The sequence below is a fragment of the Lacerta agilis genome, chromosome 6, assembly GCF_009819535.1.
Source record: "Lacerta agilis isolate rLacAgi1 chromosome 6, rLacAgi1.pri, whole genome shotgun sequence".
In the NCBI taxonomy this organism is placed as follows: domain Eukaryota; kingdom Metazoa; phylum Chordata; class Lepidosauria; order Squamata; family Lacertidae; genus Lacerta; species Lacerta agilis.
The window spans coordinates 39,483,828-39,498,950 of record NC_046317.1 but is presented as its reverse complement, the minus strand read 5'-3'; the positions used below and the strand labels follow the sequence as shown (position 1 = coordinate 39,498,950).

The window sequence follows — 15,123 nt, the reverse complement described above, 5'->3', positions numbered from 1 at the left end:
TGCTTTAAACCAGAGATGCCCCAACGTGAACTTTATGCTTCAGATTTACAGCAATTACAATGAACTGAGCATTTCAGTATATACTTTGCAGCAACAGCCTGAGAAGTATTGGAGCATGACCCACTGATTATTTCCAGTTGTGCTTACATCTGTGTCCACATAGATCAGCAAGACTGCAATGTATGGGCCCTTTCAACTAACCTTCAACTCACAATAAGGCCTTGATAAGATTACTAAAGGACACGGCCATTTTTTGCCTGCATCATCACTTGCCATTCCAACCTCACAACTATTTCAGAGAAATATTTCATAAAAACAATGAAGAGAAAGAGAGAGGTAACTGGGGATATGGGGATGGGGGAGCAGTACTAATTTCCCTGGGCCCTGCACCCCTTAGGAACAGCCTTGACATTAGCCCTTCCCTAACTCACGAGTATGCCCCACCATTTTCCTGGTTGGTTTGATATTAGCAAAGTCATAGCCAATTAGCAGTGATGCTTGAATCAAGTCTGTGTACCTACATCTTCAGTCTTTGACCCAAGGTGTAACCCCCAACACTTAGCAATAATAAAGCAAGCAATTTTGGGCAGCCAAATAAGATCCTGACTGGGGGTTTTCCATAGCCTCTGCTTGAACTTGTTGGCTCATTAGGAAAACTTGTCTACAAAAGATGCACTGCAGCACCGGTGGAAGAGACTCTCATTAACAACAGGACTAATTTGTATGCTAATTGCCATTACCACAGACAGAGGTGCAGCATTTACAAAAACAAATAAGGGGGTTTAAATATAGCAGTTGCTAGATAGAAGTTTTCAATTTTTTGTGCTTGGCATGCCAGGCACACAGTTAGGCAGCTTCCACACAAAGTTCTTTGAAGTTTCAAGTGCCGGCTGCACTGTTTCAGGGTATCCAGCACCTGCAAACCCCACAGCCTTGTCCATGGTACAGTCTCCACTAGTCCAGATAGGAGTCTAGCAAAATAACCACAGGTAGCACAGGTTAAACAATGCCTGCGCTTGCTGGCACTCTTTCTTGAGCAGCCTCTCCCTCCTCATTTCCAGTTTAGCATTACAACAATAGGACAGTGATAAATGGGAGAAGAAGGAAGAAGCCATGGCTAGCTATGAATGAGGTGAGTGCCTATTGCACAGGTGCTATTACAGTGACGGTTTCGACTAAAGCAGCGGTGAACAGAAGGTAGATCTGGATCCACCAGGAGATCTCTCAGTGATCTGAAGTACATCAGTAAAAATATCTGACTCCAAACTGTTCAACAATGGCAAAAACAAAATGGCTTTCTCCACCCCCACCACCCAAATTATACAACTGAACTAAAGAAAGTGGGTTTTCATGTGTAAGGACTCTGAGCATATAGCTCAGTTCCAATACTCAAAACAAATTCTTAGGCTCAGAATTCTTAAGTTTTAGCTGTATGTCCTTTGCAACTGAATCCAGTTGGTGGTCTCTGATCTGCAAGAGGAAGAAACCATGGATTCCCAAAGAGATGGTCTGATCCCTGAATAGTGAAGGCATGCTCCAGAAAGAAAACTTTAGGAAGACATAACTTTGAAGGAAATTCATTATTTCTTCTTCTCTTTTTGCATTAAGGTAAAAGCAGCTGGTGCCATGTTGGGAGCCCCAAAACCAGGTGATGCAGAAGCAATGAAGGTAATATTGCTTAGCTGAACTAGCCTCTAAGCCTGTAGAGGGCAAATATGAGCTTTCCTCACTTCAATACAAAAATTATGAATCTTTATTCAACCACATTGAGGAGAACACTGTTGGAAATTGCTCTAGTTTTGCATCCAAGTTCTATACCTCCTTTTAAAAAAATCTGGACTTAGTAGTAACCGCAACTATAGAGCTTCCCATGACAAGAGAGCTTTGGGGCACCTTAAAAGAGCAACAGATTTTTATTATGAGCCGGAACCCATTTCAGAGCATGAACCATTATCTAACATTTCCATGAGGAAAGAGCTCTGCTCTTCTCCAGATGAGTTGAAAACGAGAAACCACTAGCGACATACATACAGAATAAGACCACAGGATAAATATAGCAAATCACAGCTGGGAGTTAAAAGGAGACACTGGATAGGTATGGAAGAGGTCACTCAGGCAGAAAATTTGAACAAAGAGCCAGTGCACTCCAGCGGATAGCACGCTCCGGTCTCAGCAAAGATATCCTATGCATTTATGATTTTGCCTTTGGCGAGTCACTATTTTCGGTCTCAGCTGAAAACCCATTGAAGAGCATGCAGCTCATCAGACTAAAGCTGTTTCTGCTAGTCTTAGTTTACTCAGTGAAAAAAAATTCTACTGTACTAAACAAGCTAAAGAGTAACAGAGCAAATCGACTATGAAGTAATAGAAAACTGACAGTCATTTTAAAAAATAAATAAATTATGTAGAAGGACATCACTTACAAAAAGCCAAGCAGTGGACTAAGGACAGAATATGCATATAGGAAGCTGAATAGTCTGTATTCATACACTGAAATCAGGTCCAGCCAGCTCAGCACTGTTTACTTTTGGGGTAGGAAACCTTTTTTGCCTTGTGGGCCAGATCTTTATCTGGCAGGGCCACCCAGCTGTCAGAGCTGACCCATAGAGGTGATGGGGAGCTACTGAGCAGGACTGACCTCTCTGCTCACCAGCTGATGATCAGAGACTTCAATCCTGCTCTCTGCATGAGTCTTCTTAACCAGTGTGTTCCCTGAGACCTTCTGCATTCGATGCATGCCCACAGGGCTATGGCCCTCTCCCTGTTAAGCATTAACAGCAATGCATATTTCATTCTCTGCACCTGTCAGTAAAATGTGTCAGCATCCACTATTTCTCTGCTGAGCATGAGAAATGATCTTATCTTGGGCCTTCTCTTTCAAACAGACATGGGCTCAAGCTGCGGTTTTTTTCCATCTCCAGTAAGCCATGTGCAATAGTCTATTATTGGGAGGGCAGACAACGGATGCTCACACAGGACCTGAGCTTATGACATTTGACTATTCTTTGGAGTAGGCTGAGTGGTGTCACATCTGGTAGGAATTGGCCCAGCAAAGCCAGGAGCTTTTAACAATAATTAATCCTAGCACAATCAGCCAGCCCAGCAGCTGGTATAATGACCGTACACAGCTCAGGCAGAAGAAACCCCCTAAGATTGCAATCTCCCAGAGCAACAGACAAATAAAGGACTTGATTCTAAGGGGAGGGTAGAGAGCAGTTATCTTTGCCAGGTAATGCACAGAAGCATTCAAAATATGGCCTTCAAAGTCGTTCTCAATGGCATGGCCAGCAAGGAATTAACACAATGGTTCCCACACATATTTTGAAAGAAGTCAAGGGAACAAACTTTCAAAAACCAACTTTCAGAGGGGCCAATTTGCCTTGAAATATGGGACTCAATACAATGGCATGATTGCAAGCCCCAAACTATATAAAAGCCAGTCATCTGCCTCTAAGATTCGGTTCACACAACAATCCTATATGAAGTTCACCCAGCAAGCTTCATGACTGGGCAGGGCTTTGAACCCAGGTTTTCCCAGTCCAACTCCAGCACTCTTTTTTACTGACACCACCCTGTATCATCACATGCTGCTTCTGAGATAGATGTGACTTTCAGGTAGAAAATGCATCTTACATGAAGCAGACTTTGGAATCCTTGTAAAATATTCCTTCACTCTGAGCAATATTTATAAGTTCCATGCCACAGGGTAGTGGTTTCCAGCATGTATTTACTAAACTACTTAAGCTGTTTTTATTCCTGGCAGACCTCTTTTTAACCAGCTCAAGAGAAATTTGCATTAATTATATCAAAACTTTCTCTTCCTGTACTTGAATTTATGTAAATATTCATGAACTTAACATGAAACCGATTATTCTCTAAAAGATCAGGCTCGTCATTTTATATATCTTCCCAAGTGTGTAGCATAAAACTGGGATTTCTCCCAAAGGGAGGAAACAGATGTTGGTACCAAGGGACAAACACACAAGAATTCAAGATGTCTTTCTCTTTCCAGGGCACAAACAATTAGGATATCAGCTCAAACATACTAGCATTTGTAATGTTTAAGCAAGTAGCAATGCAAGCCTTCAGCACAAAAACTAAGCTAAAGATGTTCCGTAAGCAATGTCTTCACTTTAATTATTCCCCAAAACTATTTATTTAGAACTTTATTCTAACTTGTTACATTCCAAGGGAGTTACAAGTAAAGTTACAGACATTTGGTGCCGCAAAGCATTGTGGGGGAATGCAAAACGCTCACTATGACTTGAAGGGGTGTGGGCGGATGGTACCCCAGGTCCAGGTGGACTGAGTAAAGCAAGTACAGCTAAGGCTTTTGCAGTGCTGTGGTAACTCCTAAGCCCAAAGATACTGGATTTGCTCTAGCTTGTGCTTGAGGCTCTAGGTGGAGGTGCCAAATGTCACCCCTTGAAGATGGCACCTTTGTGCCCCCTGAGAGGGCAGTGCCCTGGTGAAATGTGCCAGGCTGCTGGGTGGAGCCCTGGCTGGGCAGAGCAGTGCTTCTGTGGCTCTTCCCAGCAGGAAGGAAAAAGCAAAGTGTGTGTTGTGTAAGCCAGCTGCTGCACTGAGCAACTTATGAGTTGTGGGGTGGGCATGCTGAAAGTCACCCCCCTCCCCTGGAACCTGGGGCGGCCCCCGCCCCCCCCTAGCGACGCTCCTGTGGGGAGCGAATTACAAGGAATGAACAGGGGTAAGGACTCCCACTTCCTAAGGATGAGTAAGGATTCCTTGGCCATTCCCTTAAGCAAGCCAGGATAATTTCCTTCCTTCAGTTTCCAACTGGCACATTTGACCACCATCATACTACTACTACTACTACTGTCGTTTCAGCTGAAGAAGCTTATCGTTGGTCTGGCTTTCCACAAACTTTTTTTTTAAGGACAGTAAAGTCACTTGATAGAAGTTCCACACGTTTACAAACATGTCCTAGCAAACTTTGCTGGAAGAGAAATACACCACCATGAGTAACTTGGAAAAATAATATGACCAAAATGCAAATACCGGTAACATCTCAGTGTTCTTCATTTGTAAGGTGGTATAACAAAATTGCCATTTTGTTTTTTATCTTTTACCTGCAACATTCAAGAACATGCATTTCTAAGCAAAATCAGAGGATTCTTAGAACGTAACAAACTAAGAAGTGGGCTATGCTCTTCTATAGCTCATAAAGTTGGTCAAACCCCTCTTATGTCACTTTTTTCATAAATGCAAATCTGAAATCAAGAACAAAACTCACTAACCATCAGCCTCAAAAGTAGCAAGATTCCCAATACGATTTTTGAGAGAAGGCAATACGTAACTTCCCTTCAATCAATTGCTAGGAAACTGAAACCAAGTGAAAATAAGGATACTAGTAATCCTAATAACAGCTGGATTTTATATGGGTGTAGTAACCAGCCTTTGAAACATGCATGCTGCTTAATGGAGCCTCCTTGGCATATCTACCAGCTTTTCTAACATTCCTTCTTGAGATTGTGGCCAGATGCAGACTCAAGGTTTCAGGCCTACTAAAATGAATGCGCCTAACTTAATCATGTTCATTAATTTCAGGAGGTCTACTCTGAGTTGAATACCACTTCATGGCTTCAATATCAGTCCACTTCCCCCACCCCACCCACCCCACCCAATGACCCTACTTTGTTGACTAACCGAGAGTCCTAGAGGACTTGAAAGCTTGCACACTATTTTGTGACAACTTGGTTGGCCCAACAGAGGTGTTGCTCGACTATTGATTTTGGATTTTTTTTTAATGGGCCAACACAGCTGCCTTTGTGTGCAACTATGAGCCAGTTGACCATTAGCTAAGAAAGAATGTTTTCTCCTTCCCAAAAAAACTCTCTCTTTTTGGAGTTACACCATGGGTAAAATTGGCCCCTGATGCTCATGCCAACTGGCCTGTTGCACTCCTGCCAACATCCCTAATGAGGGAGGTGATCTAAAAGAGAGGCAAACCAAATGAAGCCAGCCTGCCTTTTGTCCTAACACAAAGAAATAAAGGAATCAATATTTGCCAGTCTCCAAAAGGAGTGGGAGGAATTCTACTGAAAATTTAAAGGGTTGTAAATTTAAGTATTTACAAAGAAAAAAGGAGAGAAAGCAGTGACATGTCCTTTTAAGGCAAGATCACACTGAACATAATTCATTATTTCTAACACTTCCACAGTGTTTATTCATGCCTTCTCTTCTGATGAATTTGGTTGATAACCAGCCACTTGAGGCTTTAAGGTCCAAATCATATCTGCAATTCATATCTGTTTCTCCTATACTTCCCCCACCCTTTGAAAAGTTAAAGCAGGACGTATTTCATAACCTGTACTAAGGTACCGAAAACATCCAATTAATGGAAGCATTTCAGCTTGAAGACACTGCTAACTCTGTGATCTACAACACAATCAACAATCAATCAATTTTTCTTTATTGTGATCTTTTTTCAGTTATTGAAATATTCTTGTTGCAACTTGCCAATTGCAGCTTATAGCCATCATCTTCCATAAAACGAGCAGTTTTATAGTGTACATTCTGACGGTGTATCCACTCAGCCCTTTGCTAGCCTTGAATTTACCCTTTCCTCTATTCCAGAGCCAGACAGACATTATGGTTGTGGCTGTGCAAACAATGCGGAGCGGACAGAAGATTAATTAACTCACAAGGACACCCAGAGTCCAAACACAATCCAAGCTATCCAGTTGCTATCACTCCAAGGCTTGTAAGGGTAAGTGTCCAGTCGTGTCCGACTCTGGGGTTGCAGCACTCATCTTGCATTACTGGCAAAGGGAGCCGGCGTACAGCTTCCAGGTCATGTGGCCAGCATGACTAAGCCGCATCTGGCAAACCAGAGCAGCGCACGGAAACACCATTTACCTTCCCGCTGGAGTGGTACCTATTTATCTACTTGCACTTTGACGTGCTTTCAAACTGCTAGGTGGGCAGGAGCTGGGACCGAGCAACAGGAGCTCACCCCGTCACAGGGGTTCGAACCGCCGACCTTCTGATCAGCAAGCCCTAGGCTCAGTGGCTTAACCCACAGCGCCACCCGCCAAGGCTTGTAGCTACATGATAAAGAAGGTAGTCTGGTGAAGGAGATCTAGATTGCCCAAAATGTGTACTGATAGGCGATATTTTTGTAAATCAATATATCTTTCATGCATCACTGGGCTTTTTAAATCACAGTCTCAAAACATGTTGGTGGGGATGCAGAAAACAGTATCACCAAGAAGCAACACAATATTTATGCCAAATACGTATGTAGAACCCATGCTATTTCTCTTGTATTGGTCATACAAAAGCTCAAAACAGTTATTTTATGCATCCACAAATGGTGGTAATGATTGTGTTCCTGAGTTAGCGTCACTGGGAGATGGCATTAGCAGTGATTAGGGCCTTTTGGAGGCTGCAAATGGTTGCCAACAGTGCTATATCTTATCACTTGTGGAATCAAAGGACCAGTCACAATAAAGCATAACCAGTACTAATTACAGTAACCAAACAGAGGGATGACGTTCTGGGCAAGAGAATGTCCATAGAAGAACTGCATATTGGTGAATACCAGATGGTAATAACAAACCTGAAAGGGCTGTTGCCTTTACAAGCAGCTTCTAAGCATCCTAGAAGCTTCTAAAGGCCCACTGCTTAGAACAGAATTATGGACTGGATAGAGTTTGGTCTAATCCAGCCTTCCCCCAACCAAATGTTTTTGGACTACAACTCTAATCAGCTAGTTGTAGTCCAAAACATCTGGAGGGCAGAAGATTGGGGCAGGCTGATTTAATCCAACAGGACTTGTCTTGTACTCTTTTCATTTGGCCAAATCAGATGTACAACACTAAGCCTCCAATCAAAGAGAAACACAGTATGTGGCATTAGCAGTGCCTCTTGCTCAAAATCATCTCCATCATTAAATTGTCAAAGGCCCATCTGTACCGACACCAATACATTCAGCACTTTTAACAACCCAGGACGCAGCCCAGAGAGAAGGCATACAAAGTACATTAAGCTCTGCTAATGAGGCCTTGCTCTAGATACTATCTGGCTGACAAGGTAAGTCTGTTCATTGCAAGAGGCACCTACAAAGCAGAAGATGACTATTGCAGACAAGGTAACCCACACGATGTACTGTAATATGAACATACACTGCCCCAGGTGATGATTCTTCCCCAAAACCAAGACACAGCAATTATCTTGCTAATACAAACTCCAGCCAAGAGTTATCCCAGTTATCCCAAAGAAGAGTGATATGATACAATGCCACCACCTCCTCTCTCTACTTGTGCCATTCCTGGGATTCTTCACAAGCAGTCCAACTATTATGCAGGGTAGAAATGCTAGCAAATTTTACCTGGCCAACTACCAGTAGGCCAGAGCTAAGGTATCAGAACAGAATTCAGAAGGTATTATTCAGAGATCTACATTTATTATTCAGAGATCTACATTTAACTATGCCTTTGCTCCCAGAACTGCTTCAGAGACTGTTCCACTGTTTTATGTCTCTGACTCTTAGAAACATTTGCAGCCCCATTGAAAGCAATTTGCTCCAGATCTCTGGATAGTGGGTACGGTTATCACATCCTTTTCACAGCTCCAAGGTGTGCTGAAGGAAGAACGTGCAATAAGTGACTCATTTTTGTTGAAATAACTAGCCCAAGTCCCCCACCCTAGCCTATTCATCTCTGCAACTCAAATGTATAAAATACCATGCATTCCACAACAAGAGTACTTTGTCTACAACCAGCTTTTGCCCATGGACACTGAATCTTATATCATAGGTAAACATCTCAGCTTATGAAAATAGAAGGCCTGGACTTTTTAGTGAAACTTGTGCTGTGTTGTATGAAGTTGTGGCACTGCTGCTTACAACTGCAAACATGCCCATGAAATAGGACTTGATAAAGAAGACATCTAGTCAGAATGGAGTCTTACTGATACTCCTTAGTAATTGGCATGGTTATTCATAGTCTGTATGGGGCACTGCAACTATGAGAATTTAAAATACATTTTTATTAAATTCTTGGACTGGTTGTTGTTTGTCTTATTGTGGTGGGAACCCTCATTGTGTATAATTTTGTAACTAAATACTGCTACAAACAGACAAATATGCACGCTTATCTGTTTTGTTTTGGCCTTCTTATCAAATTCTCCCCACCGTATTCAAAAGGGAGAAGAGGGAGAGAAATGTTCTCAGCAGTATTTAGCTGGAAGAAGGACTAGTGGCCAAAAGCAGGGATGTATCATCCCATTCCCAATGAATTTTTCAGGAATGCACAAAGTATTTCTGTTCCATTAAAGCTACCAAGGGACACAGGTGGCGCTGTGGGTTAAACCACAGAGCCTAGGGCTTGCTGATCAGAAGGTCAGCAGTTTGAATCCCCGCGATGGGGTGAGCTCCCATTGCTCAGTCCCAGCTCCTGCCCACCTAGCAGTTCGAAAGCACGTTAAAGTGCAAGTAGATAAATAGGTACCACTCCGGCAGGAAGATAAACGGCATTTCCGTGCGCTGCTCTGGTTCGCCAGAAGCGGCTTATTCATGCTGGCCACATGACCTGGAAGCTGTACGCCGACTCCCTCGGTCAGTAACGCGAGATGAGCGCCGCAATCCCAGAGTTGGACACGACTGGACCTAATGGTCAGGGGTCCCTTTACCTTTAAAGCTACCAAATTCCACAAAAGAATTTTTTTCCATCGAGAGATCACCCTTCCCTATTTCAATCATGTATTCTTCTACAATACACCCCAACAGCCGATGAAAATCCAGCAGTGTCTTTATAACCCAAACCGCAGACCTCAGGCTCTTACCACAGGTCAGGCAGGGATATTGCAGAAGCAGCAAAATATCCTAAGAAACACCTTCTTGTGGTTGGCTGATGAACGGACTCTCTTAAATCTAGCATGCCTTTGACGTAAGACAAGCAATGGGACAGACAGGAAGAAGGAGTGCAGGAACACCAAGAGCCTGTTCAAACCAGGATGCTTTCAAGAAGCACAGCAAGTACCGCCAACTTCCCACACCACTTTTTCCCCTCCCCAGAGCAAGATACAGAATAATTTGCTCATTATTGCCATTGTAAATATACCACATTCTTTTTGAAACTGGGAGATATTTAGACCATTACGCCTACAAGGCCTAATTTATTTTATAAGCCGATTATTTGCAGAAGTAACAGCCTGAACAAAAATAAACATTTCATGTTTTTTGAAGCAGTCAAAATCTAGGGTGAAAATGCTCACTTATGGCTTGCCCCTAAGCAGTATACGTTTTTGAAGCTGCTTGGGGGTGAGAATTACCTTCTCCATAGCAATTTACAGTTTATTACTGAGGTGCCAATTAACTTTTACCTGCTTGCTGAACTTAATAAAAAAAGAGGAAGAAGCAAAAAAATAGAAAGTGTCTGTGTAGATCTGGAAGCTTTGCTCCAGTTCTGGTCCTCCTAGACAAGCGTTTCCCAAACTTGGGTATCCAGCTGTTTGTTGTACTACAACTCCCATCATCCCTGGCTAGTAGAACCAGTGATCAGGGATGATGGAAGTTGTAGTCCAAGAAACAGCTGGAGACCCAAGTCTGGTAAATGCTGTCCTAGACATAGAAAGCAATCTTGTCTGTTATATTCTTCCTGAAAACAGACCTCCAAATGATACAGTCACAAAACAACAAGGGCAGCGGACGGTCATTTCCCCATCCTTTGAACCCCCGGGAAATCCAAGAAACCTGCTGGAACTGGGTGTGGAGAGTGCAGCTGAAAGGGACACAGCTGTGGACAGACTGAGGAAGTACCAGCCACAGCGAGAGAGTAGGGCAGGGGTCAGCAAACTTTTTCAGCAGGGGGCCGGTCCACTGTCCCTCAGACCTTGTGGGGGGCCAGACTATATTTTGGAAAAAAATATGAACAAATTCCTATGCCCCCAAAATAACCCAGAGATGCATTTTAAAGAAAAGCACACATTCTACTCATGTAAAAACACGCCGATTCCTGGACCATCCGCGGGCCAGATTTAGAAGACGATTGGGCTGCATCTGGCCCCCAGGCCTTAGTTTGGGGACCCCTGGACTAGAGTGATGGTAACTTTTTCAGGAACTTTTCCTGCGAGACCTTTGTGGGTGAGCTGAGTTTGTTTGGACCATGGGTGAGAAGCCAGGGCTGAGAGGCTGTGTCAGAAGGAAAATGAACCGATATTGATTTATATATACGAGTAAGTTTGTATTAATGTAACATTTTTATATATAACAATGTATTTTTGTAACATTTTGTTTAAATTGTCTGTTGTTGCTTCAGTTTTTTGTACACCATTCAGAGGTATTTTAAATATATTAAGCAGTATAGAAATTAAAAAATCAATCATCTTGACATGGGCGTACCACCTCATCTTCTCTTTGCAAAAACTAAGCCTTGAACATTAGCCAGGGATAAAGATTGTGAAATTATTCAGCAATAAGAGATAACCAAAGCAAAAGCATGGCATAAGTAGCACAACTAACCATTTCCCCAGTGCCTGCTATCAACTTATTCCACAGAATAAGCTATTACGATTCATGGAAACAGCACTGAGGACTTCATAAATTACAAATGCAGCATTCATTCATTCAATAGCAATTTCCCTAAACAACTAGAACATGAGTCTTCAGGCACACACATTTAGTATTTTAGCTCCACCATCAAATAGGAAACTTTACCACTGCTCAGAAGATTAAGCAGGACTTCAACACAAAAGGCATAATGTTCTCCTTCATCTGTCATTTATCTCATGCTCCTTTGCCATTCATAATAGTTAGCATGAATCAACAGCTCATCAAGCTTACTTAGCATAATTACTCAGTAAAGCACCCTGACACATGTATTGCTGACAATGCAGTGCAGTACTAAGCCATAATTTCACTGGGTGACCATAAGCCAATCACTAACTTTCAGCCTAACTTGCCAAACAAACCACGGGATTTTTACAAAGATGGAGAGAAGGGAGCACTTATGGACCCACACCACCTATTTAAAGCATGTGGCTTCCCTCAAAGAATCCTGGAAACTGTAGTTTGTTAAGGGTGCTGGGAATTGTAGCTCTGTGGGGAGCAAACTGCAATTCCCTGGATTTCCTGGGTAAAGCCATCCGCTTTAAATAGGATGGTGTGGATGTGACTCAAATTTCTGGTTTGCTGCTGCTTCACCAGATGGATATAAAAGGAAGAAGGTAACATTCTTTCTTTTTGGAGCCCCTGATGCACAATAAATTTCTAACATTTTATTCAAGATCTTACTTCATTAGCTGCCTAGAGTTTGATCATGTTTTACCTGGACAGCTAGTCAGGTAAAACATGATCAAACTCTATCCATTTTTCTGCACACAATAAACATACCACTCTTTTTTTAAAACCCAGAGAAAAGGTTTACTTAGAAGATGAGCACCTAAAATGCAAGAAATGCAGTCCAAATACAATAATGTTCACTCCAGATCACAATAATATATAACTGCTTCCATAAAACAACTTCAAAATTTTGTTTCCTGGAACGCAAGATAAGCCTGAAAGTAAGTTGAGCAACTGGGGAAGTAACTGATATTTAAAAACACACACACAAATAAAACCTAAAACAAATAAAACAATAAAAGCCATTTCCCCAGCATAGTTGAGAAAACTGTCGGACACTAAGAGAAAGCTTTGTATTTCTGAAACTACTAGAATGAATCATCACCTGCATTGCCACTTGCTGTTAAAGAGCTTAATCATCCCTTACCCTAAAGGATTCATCATGACTATGCAATACTAAACGGCTTTGAGTGCATAAATTTAGATCGTCAGGCTGGCTCCACACACCACCATGTCCTCTTAGCCTAAACCAATGACAGTGAGGTGTAGCCTTCCAGGGGCAGAGCGAAGGTGAGGCTGGTTCAGTGTGTGTCCAGAACTCTTCCACACACAACGCCATTCCTATAAGGGATCCGGTACCATGTGACCTATCTGGCGTTTACCCGGCAGCCAATCAAAAAGTCGCCGGCACAAGAGGCAATTTCATTCATAAACTGGAAGAGGGTGTAATCTTACACAGTGCCACGAAACTTTGAAACGGCATTTCTCTCGCACGGGACCATTTTTGCCAAAGTGAAGAGAGCCAACTGATATTTTGAGCTTCTTAAGAAGGAACCATGAAGCCCAGCGCGGCTTCGCTCAAGGCTGGGAGGCACACAACTGCATGTACCGGTAATCCTTCCCTTCGGACACAAACGCCCACGTCTCACCTAGGATATATAAACTGAAATCCACTCCCTTCCTGCAACCGGGGTCAATCCGCTGATGACACACGTCTCTCGGGAGATGCACGCAGAGCATTGCCCTAGCCATTCTGCCCACCGGGGAGACCAGGGCAGGCGAAACCGAACGGGGTCGCGCCTTCATCTCCCACCCCCACCCTGCAGACACCCTGGCAGAACAGGAGCCGATTGCTTCCCCCCCCCCCTACACACACACACACACCATATTCCCCCCCCCCAGCCAGCTGTCTTCCCGGTCGCAAGAGAGGATTTGAAAGGGGGCTAATCGTCTCCCCACGCCTGATACTTACGGCAATCTGCCTCGTCACTATTATCTGAGCAATCGTCATCCTCGTCGCATTTCCAAATGGAAGGGATGCACCGTTCATTCCGGCACTGGAACTGGTCCTCTTCGCACTCCTTGGCGGAGCCTGCAAGCGGCAAAGGGACGCCCGGAGTTTAGCGGGTGGTGGGTGGAGAGGGGAGCCCCCTCCCTCCCTCCCGTTCCCCAGCCATCCCTTCCACGGCCCGCTTGCAAACGGCAAGCAAGCCCGGAGCGTTCTAGGCCACGTTCTCCGCGAGAAGGCGCAGAAAAGCGCACAAAGCCCTATCTGCATACAAGGAAGCATCTCCGCCGGGAAACAATGCTCCTTCTCCCCCACCCCCCACCCGGCGCGTGCCCATTTTGGGGAGGCGGCACGGATCGCACTCGGGGACAGAAGGCAGGCATGGCTCAGGCGGGATGACAACAGCAGCAGCAGCAGCAGCAACAACAACAACAAAGGGTCATTCCAAGCCAAGTGGGAGAAGGTGCGGGAGCCCCCGCTGTTTCTTTCTAAAACACCAGCCTCACCCGCGGCAATGTTTCAAAAAGGGATGTGGGTTGATGAGAGCTAATTTCGTCAGCCCAATTCCTGAAGGCACATTGTATTAGCCCAGTGGGGGGGGGGGTAACGACCGATGCCAAATGGCAACGGTGCTCTGATGGGACCACAGCTAAATAGGAAGGATGTCCCCTGGAAAAGGTGTCCCCAGGTGAGAGGTGTGTCCCCCCCTCCCCCGCTTTGGCTTAAAGCGATTATCCCCTGCAGCAGTTTGCACCGGGATATCAGTGGCTCTGTGTGCCTTGCCCGTTTGCGCGCACATGCACCTCCGGGGTGGCCTCCGGGTCCCACCCGCCACGCCGAGGGTCGGCCAGGAGTTTGGGGGCAGCCAGCGCGCGCCTGGCGCTCGCCCGGTCTCTCGGCTACGCTACACGCCGCCCGCGCCGCCCACCCACCTTTGGCGATGTGCAGCTTGATGAGCAGCAGGTGGAAGAGCAGCAGCCTGGTCAGAGCTGGCCGGCACATGGCGTCCCCTCCTCGGCGGCTATGGGCCCCTGCGCGGCTGGCTCTCGCATGCAGCCCGGCGCTCTGCCTTCGCCAGCCGAGCGCGAACTGCGGGCGGCTGCTTCCTCCTCCCGCGTGTGTGCATTTCAGCCCGAGCGAGTGACGCTCCCGACTGGGCGGGATTTCAGCGAGCGAGCCAGACCTGGGCAGGCCCGCCCGCGCGCCCGCCGGCGACCGGGAGGCGGCACCACGTGGGCGGCCGGCAAGCGGGGCCAGCCCTACAGCCAGTCCCCTGCAAGCCGTCTAGCTACTCTTTCGCCCCTCTAGGGGTTGGCAGCCTGCGGAGCGAGCAGTGGGGTGCGCAAGGCAGCTGTTGGCGGTTTCCACCACCGCTCTTTCATCTTGCTCGCTTCCGGCAGGATTCCTGGAGGCAACCCACCGTGTTTCTTTACTAAAAGCGGGAGGCCCGGGGAGAGAACGAGCAGGACTTCGCCCACGGGGTGATCGGAGAGGCCAGCAGCACGGAAGCTAAGCCAGCTTGGCCTGCTCG

At 45.2% G+C, this 15,123-nt stretch overlaps 1 protein-coding gene across 2 annotated transcripts in view; it reads right to left on the bottom strand.

Annotated features, from left to right (window-relative positions):
- LRP8 (LDL receptor related protein 8) overlaps positions 1-14,677 on the bottom strand; it is a 181,537-nt gene extending 166,860 nt beyond the window's left edge. For both annotated transcript variants that reach the window (XM_033152096.1, XM_033152095.1), the window contains exons 1-2: positions 14,525-14,677; positions 13,557-13,676 (exon numbers count right to left, since the gene is read on the bottom strand). In XM_033152096.1, the coding sequence (XP_033007987.1) occupies positions 13,557-13,676; positions 14,525-14,594 (190 nt within the window). In that variant the 5' untranslated portion in view covers positions 14,595-14,677. The remainder of the gene's footprint in view (positions 1-13,556; positions 13,677-14,524) is intronic.
- Positions 14,678-15,123: the final 446 nt, after the last annotated feature.